This window comes from Oryx dammah, unplaced genomic scaffold (assembly GCF_014754425.2).
Source record: "Oryx dammah isolate SB20612 unplaced genomic scaffold, SCBI_Odam_1.1 HiC_scaffold_28, whole genome shotgun sequence".
Taxonomy (NCBI): Eukaryota; Metazoa; Chordata; class Mammalia; order Artiodactyla; family Bovidae; genus Oryx; species Oryx dammah.
The window spans coordinates 90,827,078-90,845,560 of NW_024070212.1; the positions used below are offsets into that span (position 1 = coordinate 90,827,078).

General features: G+C 44.2%; 2 protein-coding genes across 3 annotated transcripts; both read left to right on the forward strand.

Moving 5' to 3' along the window:
• The first annotated feature begins 1,362 nt into the window (after positions 1-1,362).
• Positions 1,363-10,217, forward strand: MAGOH (mago homolog, exon junction complex subunit). The gene is made up of 5 exons (XM_040231187.1): positions 1,363-1,543; positions 4,049-4,107; positions 6,440-6,550; positions 8,769-8,851; positions 9,969-10,217. The coding sequence occupies exons 1-5, from the start codon at positions 1,456-1,458 to the stop codon at positions 10,066-10,068; spliced, it is 441 nt and encodes a 146-aa protein (XP_040087121.1). The 5' UTR covers positions 1,363-1,455; the 3' UTR covers positions 10,069-10,217.
• A 2,358-nt stretch (positions 10,218-12,575) lies between these two features.
• Positions 12,576-18,097, forward strand: CZIB (CXXC motif containing zinc binding protein). 2 transcript variants are annotated; one of them, XM_040231180.1, is made up of 8 exons: positions 12,576-12,671; positions 12,890-12,973; positions 14,000-14,056; positions 14,411-14,492; positions 14,700-14,731; positions 16,010-16,087; positions 16,848-16,913; positions 17,846-18,097. In XM_040231180.1, the coding sequence occupies exons 1-8, from the start codon at positions 12,666-12,668 to the stop codon at positions 17,921-17,923; spliced, it is 483 nt and encodes a 160-aa protein (XP_040087114.1). In that variant the 5' UTR covers positions 12,576-12,665; the 3' UTR covers positions 17,924-18,097. The 2 variants fall into 2 exon arrangements, with proteins under 2 accessions (XP_040087114.1, XP_040087115.1); XM_040231181.1 differs by lacking the exon at positions 14,000-14,056 and having other exon boundaries at positions 12,587-12,671.
• The last annotated feature ends 386 nt before the right edge of the window (positions 18,098-18,483 follow it).

The window sequence follows — 18,483 nt, forward strand, 5'->3', positions numbered from 1 at the left end:
AAGAAACCTGAGGTCCAAAAAGTTTAATCAGTTCACCTTTGATCACAGTGAATCACTGTCACACGAGGGATTATTTTAACACAAATCTCCAGCGACATTCCCCCCACCCCAGCACCCACTCTTCATTCTATTATCAATACTTTTTCGGGGAGAAAAGTAGTAACGGCAAGATTGGGAATGAGATTCAGGGACCACGCTAGGAGTCGGACACGACTGAGCAACTTCACTTTCATCCATTGGAGAAGGAAATGGCAACCCACTCCAGTGTTCTTGCCTGGAGAATCCCAGGGACGGGGGAGCCTAGTCAGCTGCCGTCTATGGGGTCGCACAGAGTCGGACACGACTGAAGCGACTTAGCAGCAGCAGCCTGAAGACAGAATAGTGCTATAGTCGCGGGTGCTCAGTCGCGTCTGACTCTTTCGCAGGCCCTCAAAATGATGCCATTTCAGCACTGTCTCTAGAAACAATTCCGTTTTCCATCTGGCTGGAACCTAGATGAGCTAAAGCAGGTTTCTAATAAGAGTTTGGTTGCCCTTGGCCTAATCAAGGAGGAAAAACTTTTCCACAGCCGAGAAAACATTCGCAGTCAACCACTTAGGCCTGAAAACACAAGAGCTTCCTGGACAGTAGTTCACAGTCCTGATTCAAACTGCGGAGAAAAAACAAACACCAACACACAGGTTCACTGTGGAAGATTTTGGCTTTATTGGTTTGGACCCAGTATTTTTTAGGTGCTCCGTCCGAGGCGATTCAATTGTGCGGGCGGAGTGGGAGAGCAAACATTCAAAACTTAACTTCTACTCACAACAACTCATCTAGAGACCAGTGAGGCAAAAAGGGGAAAAAGTGAGGTAGAAAGAAAATGGAGAATAAGTGCGGGAGAATTAGTTGCAAAAAAAAAAAAAAAAAGGCAAGCTCCACTGTGGATTTAGGGAAAGCGTCGCTGAGAAGTTTCTTGAACTGATTTTTAAACAGCAGAGTTTAGTCGGAGCCAACATCAGAAACGCGCCGCGCCGCGCTGCGTTCTCCCAAGAGGTCGGATCCTTTAACCCTGTTTTACTGATGGGACGACCTAGGTTCAGAGACGGTGAAGGGCCTATTTCGACTCACACTGTTGGGTATCCTAATTGAAACCGAAGCCTGGGCCTCAAGCTTTCAGCCTCAAGCCCCAAGGGGACACTGACGAACAGCCCTCAGCCTCTCGTAGTCGCAGGCCGACGGAGCGCGGCTGAACCGACTCCGCCTCCGGGGGAAAGGGGCTTTTATTCCGGCGGGAGGGGAGAAGTCGCCTGGTCCCATCGCCGGAAGTGGGAGGAGAGAGGGAGTCCCTCCGCGACGCACGACGACGTTTCCTAACGTCACTTCCTCGCGCCGCAGTAAACGTCAGTGTTGGGCGCCTTTAGTGGCGGTGCGGTTTGCTCTTAAAAGTTCGGTCTTGTCTCCGTTTTGCGAGCCATGGAGAGTGACTTTTACCTGCGTTACTACGTGGGGCACAAAGGCAAATTCGGCCACGAATTCCTGGAATTTGAGTTCCGGCCCGACGGTGAGAGAAGCCTCCCGGCTCCCCGGGAGCGAGGACTAGGCCTGGGGGCGGGAGAGTGGGGAGGCCGGGGATCCGTAATGTACGAAGAACTAGAGGAAGGGACCAAGGGTGTGAGGCGCCGATTTGGAAGGAACGATCCTTGTCCGCCCCACTGATTCTTTCTGTCCGTGTGCTGGGGCTTCTGTTTAGTGACGATTTTGACCATATTGCTGTATTCAACAAACCTTTCTTGAGCACCTATCTGTGCCAGTCTCACTTCCACAATCTGCGGTGTAGGAGTGAACGATAAACAAGCTTCCTCTCTCGTGGAGCTTGTATTCTTTTACTGGGAGGTCGTAAACAAAAAATATCCCAGATAGTGTTGAGTGATCAGAAAATAAAATGATGGAACAATTGCTGATGGGCCGCTTTTAGGAAGGATAGCTATTGGAGAACTCGCTGAAGAGCCGATAATCGAGCTGAGCTCTGATTGACGAAGAACCCAGCTCGGGAAAAGAACATTCTAGGCAGAGATGAGCTAGGCATGTTTCAGGTGGCCATTGTGGCTGAAGAGCAGTGAAAACTCTGGGGAGGATAGTAGGAGATGATGTCAATTAGGTAGGCAGGGGCCACCCCATACAGTCTTGGTGAGTTTGGATTTTTTTTCTAAGTGCAGCAGGAAGCAATTGGGAAGTTTTAAGCAGAGGTGTAATCTATTCTTGAGAAAGCATTGTAATTATTAGGTGCAGAATAGGCAGGAATGAAAACTACTTAACAGGAGATGGTTACAATTGTTAAGAGAAAAAGGATGTTGGTTAGAACTAGAGTGATAGTAAAAGTAGAGAAGGATTTAGGATACAGTTGGAGGCAGAACCAATAGGACTTTGCCAATTGATAGGATTTGGTGAGGGACCAATATGGTGAAGGAAAAGGAGTGAAAGATGACAGAAAGCTGCCACTAAATGAAGGCATAAAAATGAGCTTCTTGTAGTTCAGTTGCTAAGACTCTTTGGGACCCCATGAATGAACTGACAAGCCCAAATTGTGGAGAAAGTTACGTTAACAATGGTAAGACAGTGTATAAGGTGTTGTAGAAAGAAACAGAAAAGACTCTGGGAGTGGAAAGAAGGCACCTAACCCATACATCGTTTAAGGGTGAACTGTATTTTGATTAACTCCAGCTCTGTGTGAAAGTCCTGTTGTAGGAATGAGGCTGGAAATGAGCTCAGCTTAGCAGGAAGCCACATTGAGGATTTTGGACTTTATCAAGAAGGTAGTGGGGAGCCGTTGTCAGTATTAAAGTGTCAATATTAGAGTGACCCAGTTGGATCCATCTGTTACTGTTTCACTCTGTCCACTCTGAAGAATGAACTGAATGGAGAGAGACTTGAGGTAGAGACACAGTGCAGTAAGGCATCAGTTGTTTTCACTCTTTTTAGTGTGCCTTCTATAGGGAAAAAATTATCCTCTCTATTTCCTTTTATCTTCTTCATGTCCACCATATATACCCAAATCAGCCTGTTTGATGAACAGTGTCACAGAGGGCCTTGTATACCAAAAATGCTCAATAATAAAACCACAGCTTTTCTATCATGTCTAGAAAAGGAATAGGTCAGTGTTTCACAGTCATATGTTAATATATGTAAAAACCATTTTATAGTTTTCAGAAACTTTCACAATTCTTTTGAGCCTCTGAAGGCCCTGTGTGCAGATAGGTTGTCAACCACTCCTATTTTCAGCTGAGGACATTAACCAGCTGAGATACGATTTGCCAGTCACAAAAGAGTCTGTTATCACATCTGAGCTGCCTTTTGCAAGAATTGTAAATCATTGTCAGCTCTATTTTTGGCTAGAAGGTTATTTAATAGTGTTCACTGGGGGAAAAAATACATAACTTAAAGTTTGAGAATTGTTTTATTTAGTGGAAACACTGAGGACTTAAGCCTGGGAGACAGGCTGTCAGATAGCTTTGAGGGACTATTCTGAAGAGGTGAGGGATGAGCCAGGATATATAGGAGGTTTGAGAGGGGAAAAAAAAACCCCAAACAAACAAAAAACAGGTAGAACATCTAAAGGTTACTGTTAATAAAATACCAGACATCTAAAGTTAATGAAGTTAGCATTTTTCTTTGTATGGGAGGATGCTAGGCTCTTTGAAATCATTCCTTTGATATTCACCTTAACTGTCCAGGACCAGTATCCCGTTTTCAACATCCTGAATCCCCTCAGAGTGCACCCATGGGGAAGGGGCTGGGGGTGGTGTGGCTGCAGTGGCTGATAGCTTAATGGCTGCAACAGCCTTTGTTTACTGACAAGGCAGGTGACATTTTTTTGTTCACCAAAGCCTAAAGTGAAAAACTGAAAAGACTAGTGTTGCTGAAACACCAGAGGGGTAAATACTAAAACTATTAGACACTTTGAAGGGTAAGTTAGGATACATTTTAAGCAATAGCTGATAGTCTTGGTAGGCTAATGACGCTTTCTTTATGTTTTTATTATATATTGAATGTTTTTTGTCCCTCACAGGGAAATTGAGATATGCCAACAACAGCAATTACAAAAATGATGTCATGATCAGAAAAGAGGTAATGAATCTTCTGAGGGCCTTTCATTCACTACCATTTAGCCTTGTGTCCTGTTTTTATTCTTTCTGGGAGTAATGAAAGTGAAGGCACTCAGTCGTGTCCGACTCTTTGTGACCCCATGGACTGTAGCCTACCAGGCTCCTCCATCCATGGGATTTTCCAGGCAAGAGAACTGGAGTGGGTTGCCATTTCCTTCTCCAGGGGATCTTCCTGACCCGGGATCAAACCCAGGCCTCCTGCATTGCAATTGCGGGCAGACACTTTACGGTCTGAGCCACCAGGGAAGTCCAATCTGGGAGTAATATTGAAAGATAAAGAATAGGAAAGTATAAATGTCTCTGTAGGCGGCTTCTAAAGTTTTTCTCAAATCTTCTTTTAGTTTATTTTTTCTTTAGTAGTGATGAGTTAATAACTGGTAATCATTGAAGTCTTGCAGATCTTGGTTTTGAACCTTGAATCTTTTACTGACATGTGACCTTGGGAAAATTTCCTGGTTGAGCTTGATAATTCTCAGTTGCATCATCTGAAAAAACAGAAAACATACCCATCACTAACTTAGTGTTTGATATATTCCTTGGTGGTGGTTGTTCAGTTGCTAAGTCATATCTGACTTTGCAACCCCATGGACTGCAGTATACCAGGCTTCCCTGTCCTTCAGTATCTCCCAGAGTTTGCTCAAAGTCATGTCCATTTAGTTGGTGATGTCCTCTAACTGTCTCATTCTCTGTTGGCCTCTTCTCCTCCTGCCCTCAGTCTTTCCCAGCATCAGAATCTTTACCAATGAGTTGGCTCTTTGCATCAGGTGGCCAAAGTATTGGAACTTCAGCTTTAAGATCAGTCCTGCCAATGAATATTCAGGACTGATTTCCTTTGTGATTGACTGGTTTGATCTTCTTGCTATCCAAGGGACTCAAGTCTCCAGCACCCAGTTCAAAATCATCAATTCTTTGTCGTTCAGCTTTCATTATAGTTCAGCTCTCTCATCCATATATAACTACTGGGGAAAAAAAAAACATAGCTTTGTGTATACGGACCTTTGTCAGCAAAGTGATGTCTCTGCTTTTTAATATGCTGTCTAGGTGGGAGGAGAAGGGGACGACCGATGGCATCATCGACTCAATGGACATGAGTTTGGGTGGACTCTGGGAGTTGGTGATGGACAGGGAGGTCTGGCGTGCCGCAGTCCATGGGGTCGCAAAGAGTCAGACACGACTGAGCAACTGCACTGAGCTAGATTTGTCATACCGTTTCTTCCGGGGAGCAAGTGTCTTTTAACTTCATGGCTGCAGTCACTGTCTGTAGTGATTTTGGAGTCCAAGAAAATAAAGTCTGTCACTGTTTCCATTTTTTCCCCATCTGTTTGCCATGAAGTGAGGGGACCGGATGCCATGATCTTAGTTTTTTGAATGTTGAGTTTTAAGCCAGCTTTTTCACTCTCTTTAACCTTCATCAAGAGGCTCTTTAGTTCCTCTTCACTTTCTGCCATTAGGGTGGTATCATCTGCATTCCCTGGTACCTAGCACTCAATAGAGCTCTTTTAATTTGCATTTGAGTAGGCAAAAGGGAGTGTGGGTAAGCACTTAACATCATTGAATGCATGTTAGATTCTAGTCATGACACTAGGTACCACATCTATAGTCCTATTTTAACCCCTGTTGTAAGCCTCTGTGATGGGTGGTGTTACATATCCTTTACAGAGAAGACATTGAAGACCTATATATCAATTATGGGGCTTGTTCAAAGTTACCTTTCCTAGTAAGAAACTGAGCAGGAATTTAGACCTCTGCCTGCCTTTGTGAAGTCCGTGTTTGGTGTGATTTCTGCCACACCATTGAACTTCATTAAAGCCATTCTTTCCCTTGTAACTGCTTTGTCACATTTGAAAATGTCTTAATAGTATATTTTCATACTGTAATATTTAATTAGCGATCAGTATTAAGCTTACCCATACATGTCAGCATCTTCACTTTTTTTTAAATGTAAAATGTAAAAGACATGTGTCTGTTCTTCATTTAGTTTAAAATAACCTCAGTTACTTACAGATCTTTCTTTGGGGCTCAGGTGTACAGGTAGGTAAGGAGTAGGTCCATATGAATAGGATGTACCAAGAAACAGAAACAACTAGATGTGGGATTGAGGTGTAGTCATTGGACTCTTCTGACCCTGCCATCCTCTTAGCATGCTGAAGTCAAGCTGGAATGTCTTCACATTTACAGAGGTGCCAGAAATAAATCTTCATTAGTCTTTTTTTTTTTTTAATCTTTCATCACTATCTGAGTCAGAATGCTGCTTAGAGATACAACTTAAATTCTGTTTTTTAACTTGCTTTCAGGCTTATGTACATAAAAGTGTGATGGAGGAACTGAAGAGAATAATTGATGACAGTGAAATTACCAAAGAGGATGATGCTTTGTGGCCTCCTCCTGACCGAGTGGGCCGGCAGGTGAGTGTTTCAGCAACTGCCCACAGTGCAGAGATCTTACAAATAAGATAAAGCTTCCTGCTCTGCATATGACACTGAATGTACTCAGTATGTGTGTGTGTTCTGGAGCCCTGCACTGAGCAGGTCACGAGCAGGTCACCAGCACCTTGGTCTAAGGCGGCACGAAGCCCACACGGAGGACCAGGGACAGCAGGTGGAGCTGCGGACCACCTGGAGCCCAGCCCTGAATTTCTTCTTCTGGTCCACCTCCCGCTTCTTGAGAGTATTTGCTACCCACGTTTCTTACTGAGTAACCACTATGGACAAAACATTGTGAAGATAGCAAGATAAATAAAACATACTCATGTCAACAATGTAATGGAAAGTCATGCCAGCAACTAAGTCTATCTGTGTAAATTTCTGGCTTAGATATTTATTCTGCAATCATTGTGGTAATTAAAAAATAAAAGCCACTGTCGTATTTGACCAAATTAATAGGAAAGATTCTTCTTTCTACTTCAATGCTGCCTTCCAACTTCTAATTGATTTCATTGTGTCTTCTTTTGTCCTGTAGAGCCCATTTTTCCTTTCCTGGAGTGACAGTAATCTTTTAAAATGTAAATTTGTGTATATATTCCACTGATTTTAAACTCTGGCTTCCACTGCATTTAAAATAAAATCCGAACTCCCAGCTTACCTTCTACCATTTTCGCCATCTCTCACTGGGTTTAAATCTCATTGGTCTTATTTCTGTTACTCAGATTCACCTAGGTGCTTCTTAGTTTAGAACCTTTGCATCTGCTACATATTGCCTGGAACAGTCTATCTGAGACTGTCTTTATTATTGAGGTCTTCAAATGTCACTTCTTCAGTGATGTCTTAAGAGCCTATCTAATTTAAAATGCTTTTTCTTATCACTTAAATAAGATCTGGTTTTTGTCTTCATAGCATTTATCATTGTCTGAAATTGTCTTGTTTGGTTTTCCTTATGCATGATGATGAATATTCTCAAGCATCTAAAAATAATGAACTTGATCTACATATAAAAACTTTGTTGAAAATAAACAAAAACCAAAATATATTAACCAACTGGAACCACATAGATACAAAAAACAGAGTAGTGGTTATTAGAGGGAAGGGGCTGAGTGTGCAAAATTTGTAAAGGGCATCAACTGTATGGTGACAGAAACTTAAATTTTTGGTGGTTAGCCCAGTATAATACAGAAGTAGAAATAGAATATTGTACTTATGTAACAAACCAATTTTAACTCAATATGGAGATTCCCTGGTGATCAGTGGTTAGAACTTGGCGTTTTCACTACTGAGATCCCACAAGCAGGCTAAAAACAAAAAACTGCAATGTAATCTAAAACCATGAGTGGAAAGAATACATTCCAACTTCTGGGCATGCAGGAGAATAGAGTGGGAGGTGGGTCTAAACTGTAATATTTCTTGAAATCTGACACAAGTACAACAAAATACTAACATTTCAAGTCTGAATGTTAAGAAGTAGAACTCAGGGGACTTCCCCTGTGGTCCAGTGGCTAACACTCCATGCTCCCAATTCAGGGGGCCCCAGGTTCAGTCTCTGCTCAGGGACCTAGATCCCACATGCCTCAACTAAAGATCCTGCATGAAGACCAGCACAGCCAAATAAATTAATTAAATAAATATTTTTTAAAAAGAAGTAGAACTCAATAGGTTATAAGTTCCACAAGGGCAGAAATCTTTGTTTGGTTTTGCTGATCTGTCCCATAGACACCCCCCCTCCTATTCCCCGCCCAATAGATTTTTTTTTTTTTTTTAAGATTGTGGTACTTCTTTCATTCTTTAGAAATTCAGGCCCAAGGGCATACAACTAGTAACTGAGAAAGCTGGGATTAACTCAAGGTCTGGAATTCTTTCCTTGTCCCATGTTGCCCTTAAATGTTAGATTCTTGGTATTTGTAAAACAGACTTATACATGTTACTCCACGTTGTTAACAATGAAAACTATATGAAACACAATGTATGTGGAGCCTCACAGACACAACTAAGTATAAGCTATTCAAGCACTAAACCAGTATTTAGGTCATACCATTTATCTCTTTGTTTCTAGTACCCAGTACAGTCTAGGGCCCAGGTTGGTCTTGGTAATGTGGCCATCTGTATTAGAGTTCATGTGATTGGGAAGATGATGAACCCTTCTCCTGTGTGATGAAAAACCAATTCGGATTGATATTTCTTTCAATGTTTCTAGGAGCTTGAAATTGTCATTGGAGACGAACACATTTCTTTCACAACATCAAAAATTGGTTCCCTTATTGATGTTAATCAATCCAAGTAAGTACACATGATCCTTATATCAAGATATGTCTGTTTTCGAGCATGCTGATATGAAACCCATAATCAAATTGAGACTGTTATGGTAAGATAATAATCTGGTAAGATAACAAATCTAAGAATTTGCCAGCTTTGTCCCCATCAATAGAGAGACTCCCAAATTATCTTCAAGGGCTTGCTCCTTTTGCTTTTGGTGTTTTAGTCAATCGTTGTCATTGAGCGCTTCTCAGTGATGCACCCAGGTTAATGCCATAGGAGCAGCCAAAGTGGGAGAGTCTGGCCAAAACAAAAAACAGCTGCTGGAAATACCTATGAAATCAATGAGTCTGGATACCTTCCTCAGTGTTGGTTATTCAGATTGCACATCTTAAAGCCTGACTTTAGTGAAACTTGAAATCATTTAGAATATAAATTTTAAAACTTGTTTTTGTCAGGGTAAATTATTGAGACATGAATACACTGTATACACAGAACCATTAGAATTTGGCGGCCTCTTTGTCTCTTGTGATTGAGGATTTGGGATTAGATATAGTCCACTTTCAGTGCATGGTGGGCGTAGTTGTCTTCCTGTGAACAGCCTCCCTGTTCCTGCCCACTTATGCTGTAGTAAGGTTGGGTGAGTCTCTTGGTCCTGCTTAGCACTACCTCTTAAAAAGGAAGTTTCCCTAATTCTGAAAGTAATATGTGCTTACTGTAGAAAATATAGGAAATACAGAAATGTAGAAAGGTGAAAATCACCCATAAAATTATCAGTTAGATAACCATTAATCTTAAAGTATTTCTGTGTTTTTCCTATGCTTTAAAAAATACAGTCTTTTAAAGCACAAAAAAATGAATTGAGGTCAACAGTCTGTTACTTGAATCATGATTTTTTTCTACTTAAAACAAGTATTTCCTTCTTAAAAAACCTTAATGTTTTAAATTACTTCTTAATATTCCATTTTAATGTATATATACTTTTTCTTCTTTTTGGACATTTGGTTGTTTTCAAAGTTTTAATTCTGTAAATACCTCTTACGAGGAATATTCTGATACATAAATAATCTGGGTTATTAAATGGTATTTTTTGCTCAGTTTTTTCAGCTTTTTAAACAGTTTTTTTCCTCTTGCATTACAGGGATCCAGAAGGCTTACGAGTATTTTATTATCTTGTCCAGGACTTGAAGTGTTTGGTCTTCAGTCTTATTGGATTACACTTCAAGATTAAGCCAATCTAGATGGAACATTGGTGTGGACACAAGCGGGGTGGGAGTGCTGCTTTTAATTACCATTATCTAGACATTTTTGTGTATATCAGGGCAGTATTTTTTTTATAAACTATAAATGATTGTCTTTAATAAATACATAACAAAAAGCAATTTTTTTTATTTTATAAAGACCTGAACATGTGAACTTGTCTCAAATTACTTTTTAACACTAGGTTCTTATGTGAAGTATTGCCAAAAATCTAATCAACTCTGTACATATAACTACCAGTTTATAGGAAGTAAAAGATGAGAGAAACATGCTAAAAAATAACTGGAAATCCAATCAATAACCAGAGGAAACTCCAGGGTAAGTGATCTGATTTCTTAAAAAAAAAATTAAGCTGCAAACATAAATGGAGATGGAGTGGGAATGTTAAAGAAGATTTGAGAGACATGTAATCACATAATACAATGTTCGAACCCTGCTTGGATCAAGATTCAGGAAATGTAAAGTTGCCATCAGTAAGAAAATTTAAATACTGCATATTTGGTATTAATGAAATAATTTTTTAGGGAGTAAAGTGGTATGGTTGATATTTTGATTTTTTCATCTAGCTTTACTGAGGTATAATTGAGTTTGGAGGGTTTTTTGGTTTTTTTTTTACTGATTTTTATTTTTGGCTGTGCTAGTCTTTGTTGCTGCTCGGGCTTTTCTCTAGTTGTGGAGAGCAGGGGCTACTCTTGTATCGCTGGGCTTCTCACTGTGGTGGTTTTTCTTGTGGAGAACGAACTCTAGGGCACAGGCTTAGTAGTTGTGGCACATGGGCTCAGTAGTGATTTCTGGGCTCTAGAGCACAGGCTCAATAGTTGTGGTGCATGGGCCTAGTTGCCCTGCAGCATGTTGGATCCCCAGACCAGGGTTCAAACCCATGTCTCCTGCATTAGCAGGTAGATTCTTTACCACTGAGCCACCAGGGAAGCTGGAAGTTAGAGTTTTAAAAATCACTTTTAAAGATATATCTGAAACTATTTCACTATGGGGAAGTATACTTGGTTTAATATAAGGGATAAAGTGGCTAGTCTCAGAAAATCTTTCCAATAATTCATTTTAAAGTCAGAATTCTAACAGCCATTTAAGAAGCGACCTAGTTGGTATAGATAGTGTGGGGATTTGTTCAGCAGGTAGATCTGCAGGAAATTTTTCTTGCTGCTAGGTTGCATGGCTTCCTTAGGCAAACTGCTGACTGAACGGATAGTGGGCACGGTCTTGCTAAATCTCTTTTGATTGAGGGGAGGTGATAAAGCTAAGCTCAACATCTCTAAAGAGTGGCCAACTTGGGACAGGTCCCAAATAGTCCTGAGCAAGTGTTTCCCCAACACACGCCCTACTTTGACTCCAAAGATCACAGAGACACACACACCCTACTTTGCCTCCTTCAAAGATCACAGGGTCCCAGGACTTCCCTGGTGGTCCAGCACCTGGCACCGCAGGGGACATGAGTTAAATCTCTGATCTGGGAAGATTTCCACATGTTGCGGAGAAACTAAGCGCATGTGCCAACAACTAATGATTCCTAGAGACAAGCCTCTCTTTGCTGCAACTAGAGAAAGCCCATCTGCAGCAATGAAGACCCAGCACAGCCAAAAATAAATACCGGGGAGAGAAAAAGATCACAGGGTCCCATACACACACACACAGATCACCGGGTCCCAAAGATAGACACACACACACACACCCTACTTTGCCTCCTCCAAAGATCGCAGGGAAAAAAAAAAAAGAATGGAAAAAGGGCAGCAAGTTAGCTGCCGATCTGGGACCTGAGACGTCGGGGTTCTGTCTCCAGTGCACCCTCTGCTATTGAAGGGTACCTGGCGGCAATCAGGTAAGTTTGTGGCAAAGTAGACATAAAGAGTCGCTCCAAATTTTAAACAATCTAGACCTCAGGAGGCTATAAAAGCCTCAAACAAACAGGCTGTTCTTTGTAATGCTTACAGCTCCTGTATGGTCTCAGAGGAGCCCTGGACAAAAGCACAGGTTGAGTGAATGTATGCTAGAGCAAACCGGGAACCCAGAGAAGAGTAAGCTGAAGGGGAGTGCCCAGTCTTGGGGACCACCGGAAGGACATGCACACGAGACAACCGTCCGAAAGGTCCCCTGGGTAAAGAGGTACGAGCAGTTTAAAGAAGGGTACCGTCTCCCAAATCTGCGAAGCCGGCCCTGGGCAGCGTGAACTGACGTGATCTAAGATGCATCGGCGGGCAGGCAGGGAACCAGGGCGAGGTTGGGTGAAGGAAGGCAGAATAGCGAGGACCCGGCAGAGGTTTCGGGCAGAACTGTCTTGTTTGGTGCGACGTCCCTCAAACTGACTTGCCGTTCAGTAAATATCTAATTACCGATTGCTGGAGGGAGCCTTCCGCGGGTCTGAACCCCGGCTAATTGCGGTCTCAGACTACCTCCACAAGAGGGCTTTGCCTAAAAGACCAGGTGCCCTGGGAAAGCAGCGGCCCGCATACACCCGCCTCCAGGCCCCGCCCAGAGCCGCACCGAGGGTGCGCAGGCAGCGCCCGCCGTTTACGACGAGCCGCAAAGCAGTGACCGCAGCGAGCGCTGGGTGGGCCGGGCTGCTATGGGGGTAAGTGGGCGCGAACCGCCGACAGGGCAGGAGCGGGCAGGAGCGGGCAGGTGACGAGAACCTAGGAGGCAGGAGATCGCGCCACGAGGGACTGAGGAGAGAGGGCTTGTGCTGAGAAGGAGCCGGGAGGCAAAGCTCGTGCGGGAAGGGAGGAGAGGGGCGGGGCAGGGGCTGCGCAGGCGCTGTTGACGCAGTCGCCATGGCGCCCCTTCTCTTAGAAAATCGCGCTGCAGCTCAAAGCCACGCTGGAAAATGTCACCAACCTCCGGCCAGTGGGCGAAGACTTCCGGTGGTACCTGAAGGTAAGGCTGGAGGGGTGGGGCTCTAGATGTCTAGGCTGCAGGCACTTCTGGGCTCTGGTGGGGGCACCAAGGCCCGGCTCGCGTAAAACTTTCCCATCCTGATCTCAGTAGTGAACAGGAGCTTTCTCTCGGGCAAGATGAGAAATCCTTATTAAATGTTCTCTTTTCTCCTGGTTAGAATTTTATGTTTTCTTTTTAAAAATTTATTAATTCTTAATTAGCAGTGTCTTGAAGTTCCTTTTGTAATTTTTGCCTCCGTTAAATGTTTCATGGTGTGTAAACAGACACTAAATGAAAGACTATTTGCAGGGATCTTGTGATTATTTAGTAAGAGTAATTTCACCTCTTTTCTTGATTAGGTTTTATTTTTGTGCGGGGCTCCACCCTTACTTCCCCAACCCATATTTGTAAATCTGGTACCCTAGTGGCATGGTCTACAGAGGTCCTCGCCTTATTTGAACAGTTGAGGCCCTTCACTTTCCCACATTCCGGAGCTTCTCATCTGTTTTCCTTCTTGTCTAAATCCCAGTATCCTTCAGTACCTGGAAAAATCCCTTTTTCAGGAAGACTTCTGACCACGTTTATTTTCAAATTTTTTGAAGCCCGAGTGCCATGTCTTACTTGAGGAATTGATGGTCTCTAGCTTCAAAAAGCAGAATTTAGAGGAGACAAAGAAAATATAGAGTAGCAACAGAGTGATAAGTATTTTTTCCAGCAACCTCCAGGGCCTGTGAGAACACAGAGGAAGCTCCTAACTCAATGGGTGTTGTGGGGACTTTGAAGCCATTTCTGTACCACATGAGCCTTGACTCCATAGCCAGACTGAGTGCTTCTCAGAGGAGGATGGGCCAGTCACCCTGAGAAACACTTTGCCCAGAGATTAGTCCTGTTGTGTCCTTAGATGGCTGATAAGATTATGAGCCTGCGATTATGCGCCTGCCCACCTCACCCCGTTCTTGCCCTTCCCTCAGCATCTGCCCAGCTGAGACAACTACTTTACTAATACTCTTTTTCCCTCTCCTCAAGATGAAATGTGGCAACTGTGGTGAGATTTCAGAGAAGTGGCAGTATATTCGGCTGATGGTAACTGCTCCCCCCACCACTATATCCACACACAAACACAAGTCTCTGGGCAGGGATCTGTGGCCCTAAGCTCTCTGGCCTTTGGACCCCAGTTTCTGTGGTTTGGGAGGGCAGGCATTGGTGTGATCAACACCGGGAACAATAGGCTCTGGGATGTGAGGCAAGAGTTCAGAATCAAGGGGTAGTCCTTTTCTCTGTCTCAAGAAGCCTCCCCAGGATTCTTGTCCTGGCAAGTTCCTCCCCCTGTCTGGGTCTTCATCTCTTTAACTGGATAATAAGTGGTAAGATTGGGTCTCCTGAGGACCCTTACACCTGACTGATATGTGACTAGAGGTTCTGTTTCCTGCTTGCCAGGACAGTGTGGCACTGAAGGGAGGCCGTGGCAGTGCCTCTATGGTCCAGAAGTGCAAGCTGTGTTCGAGGGAAAACTCCATTGGTAGGTTGGCCATGGATACTGCCTCTGCTAGGCTGGCCCACAGCTTTCTGGTACCAGACTGAAAGCATGCTCATGTTACCTGTGGGTGGACGCAGGCCTGAGGTATCCAAGCCTCTACAGTAGACTCTTGCACAGAGCACCATCTGGGTACCTGGTAGGGCCAGGATGTGGACTCAAATCAACTTTGTCTTCTCTTTTACATTTCAGAGATTTTGAGCAGCACCATCAAGTCTTACAACGTAAGTTTCCTGCTGCAGTGGCAGGCATGGTGGGATTAGATCGAAGCTGGGAACCAGGAGGCCTGTGTTCTAGAGTTACATCTGCACCAGAGTGATGAGCTGTGGGACTGACTGACTGCACATGCTAACTTGTTTGTTCATTCATTGTGTCAATCATTTATTCACCTTACACTGACTGAATGCTTGGTAGGAAAAAGACTCATAACCAGGCTATTGTAGTGCTTTCTTAAAAGTGCTGGGCTCTGGGAGCTCACGTGACCTCTAACCCAACCTGGCCACTCAGTTTCCAACGCTGGGAACACTTGCCTTCTCTGTATCTTAGAGGACTAGTGAGCCTTCTTTGCATCCATGGGTGGGATAGTCCTTTGAATGGTGCATCCATCCTTGCTATCTGATTTTATTAGACATTTATTTATGTTACTGCATAGCGTATTAGTCCAGAAGTGAGGGGAGGGAATGTATGCTTTGGGTCTGTATTTAAAGAAGGGCAATTACTTGTCTTTATCCATTCCTTATTTGGTGTTTTTGAAAAATGCCTGCCTTACGCCAAACTCTCAGCTTTGTCCTGAAGTTAAAAAATCACATAAGGACTTGCCCTCAAGTAAATCATAATCTGGTGAAAGAGACAGACCAGGAAACAAAACTACACCAAGGATAGGCACTTGGCTGGCATGCAGAAAGTGTTTCTACAGTGAACAGCGACTGAACGAGAATGAATGTGTAGGTGTAGTCCCTGGGACGTATGGACCCAAGGGTCAGGTAGGCACAAATTTCGGTTATAGCACTCCACTCAGCGAGTATCCTCCACATGCATATCCCACTTCAAAGGTCTTAAGTCAGCCCCCGCCTGGACAGCATGGCAGATGGTTACCAAAAGGCCACAGCTAAGTGTACCAAGGCCCTTTGGATGATCTGGAAACCTTATACCTCAGTATTCTTCTTATAGTTTTTACTTTGATAATTTTATCTACCATTTATTGACCAATGAGTCAGGTCCTATGCTGGGCACTTTATACCTAGTTCAGAGTCTCACAATAAAGCTGTAGTGGGTTCCTCAGCTCCATCTGACGATCTTAGGCCCAGAAAGGAAGAGAAGCAGAACTGTGTGTGAGCTCACATCCAGGTGCCCCAGCCCGAGAGCCCATATTCAGAGAGACCTCACGGTGAGCCAGTGCCAAGGTGGCTTTCTTCCAGAGAAAGATAGTAGCTCCTGAGGCCCATTCTGGGCTCACAGGGGCCGTGGGGTCATCCTGGATCATCCTCAAACTTGCTTTATAGGCTGAAGACAACGAGAAGTTCAAGACAATAGTCGAGTTTGAGTGTCGAGGACTTGAACCAGTGGATTTCCAGCCCCAGGTACCTGTCTTCCCAGGGAACCTGTATATTTGGGGAAGGTGTTACTGCAGGAAGTGACAGCAGAACTGTGCTTCCTGCAGACTGTGGAGCAGGAATTCGCCTTCCTAAGAATAATCATTGTCATCTCTTCAACAGCTAATCTGTGTTGGACACCAGACTTTTGTTGGACACTTCTTACTTTTAATGTTACCTCACTTCATCCTCACAGTAACCTTGTGAGGTTTATTCATCCAGTTTTTCAGATGAGGAAAGAACTTCAGAGATTTTGTGACTTGCTCAGGGGAAGCAGTAAACACTGGAGCAGTAATTTGAACCCACATCAATCCAGCTCCAGAGCCAGTGCTCATGGCACTAGATGTGTGTAGCATTTTCACCTCACAACCCTTCTAGGCAGGCAAAAGAGATTATATTGTTATCTGCATTTCATAAGTAAGAAAACAGGTCCAGAGAGGGAAGTGACATGCCTGGGGTCTTTCAGGAAACCAGGGGTGATGGAAGGGTTTACCCTACACCTCCTGCCTTCTAGGCCAGGACTCTCAATTTGGAGAAACCAGTCTTAGTCCCAGGGCAGCTGCTAGGCCCTGGGATCTCAGTATCCAGAAGATCTGGATACTTCCAGAATAGTATCCCACACTGTGTCTGTGTCCTTCTGTGCCAGAGGGTTGTGAGATGGGTGGGCTCCCTGGCCAGGCCCACCTGCCACACTGGTGCCTCCCCCCCGCGCCCCCCCGATTAACTGCTGCCTTCCTGTCGCCTGCAGGCTGGGTTTGCTGCCGAGGGTGTGGAATCGGGGACAGTCTTCAGTGACATTAACCTACAGGAGAAGGTATGGGACTTGGCGGCCCTGTGGGGAGCTATACGGCACCTGGTGGGAATTATCCTTTTGGTGAACAAGGCTCTTCAGCGAGATGTTGGCTCCACACTTTTGTGCTTTTTGTTGGTGATTCTGGTTTTTACGATAACCCAATGTGTGGTGCTAAAGGGCTACCTAGTGATCACATGCAGGAAGGCTGGGATGTGCCTTTTGGAGAAAATAGATCTTAGATAAGCTTTGTTTAGGCGTGAGATACAGTGCTGTTGGCCATGAGTCCAGTCTTAATGAATCAACTATATTCATACATACACACACACACACATTATTTAGATAAGGTGTTTTTAAACAGAAACATACATGAAACAAGGTTATGTATTGATTGGTTGAAGAAAATATTGTGATCAGATGCTCCCAGGAACCTAACCTGTATTTCCCCTGGGAGCAGTGAGTTCAATATTCACTAATTCAGTGCTTGTGGGGACTTTATAGAACATTAACTACTGTGAATACCAAGAGTCAACTGGATCACTGAACAGGTTACTGCCTTGCAGATGAGGAAGGCTTGTGGTCAGGCCTCAGAAGAAGGAAGGACAAAAAATTCAATCTGCATGATAGTAACTGGATTTAATGAGTTCTCATATGTGCCTGTCACCATGCCAAGTATTTTTACATGTGTTAACTCATTTCTTTCAGTGTTCACCATAAAGTCTATCATTCTCTTTTTTAAAACAGAGGACAGAACCAAGACTCAGGAAAGCTAGGGACTTGAAAAATCACAAAGCCAGAGGAGGAGGAATTCAGACGTGAGCAGTCTTTCCGTGTCCTGAGTCAGACATGCTTCTGAAGTCTGAGTTAGAGCCTGAGCTGTGCCTTTAAGTCCCCAGTTCTCTTCTCCCCACGCTGCCCCAGGCTGCCTGAGGCTAACACTGCCCTTTTCCCCACAGGACTGGACTGACTATGATGAAAAGGCTCGGGAGTCTGTGGGAATCTACGAGGTTGCCCACCAGTTTGTGAAGTGCTGATCCCTCTTCCTGTACACTTGCCTCTAAGAACTGAAAAGGGACAACGTGCCCCAAGCAGAGGCTGGTCCCCTCGTCCCTCACCTCCTGGCGGTTGTCCAGGCCCTCACAGCCTGCACGCTCGGCTCTGCCGCAGCTTCCCGAGCCCCACCAATAAAGTCCCTGTTTGTGCTACACTACTGGGTGAATGGCTGCTCCACTCCTTCCACCCCTATCCATGTTGGAGGGCTCTGATGGCCTCTTGGCACCTTCCCGCAGTACAGAATCATAGCCTGATCCAGCTAGCAAAACAGGAGCACGGACTTCCCAAGGGCTCTCAACTGCCTGGGGAGTGCGCAGGCCGAGCCAGGGGACCAAAGGTGTAAAGTTATTGGTACAGAGGGCAGCTGAGCCTGTGGAATGATGCCGAACCCAGCAGTCCTCACCCAAAACATCACATTGACCAGCTTGACCCTCAGGTAAACCCAGGCGTTTCTGTTAGCTGGTGTCGCTGCATGATCCAGGGTTCAGAGGGACTCTGGAGGTCAGTAGTTCTGTCCCAGCATGAATTGTCTCTAGTCCCT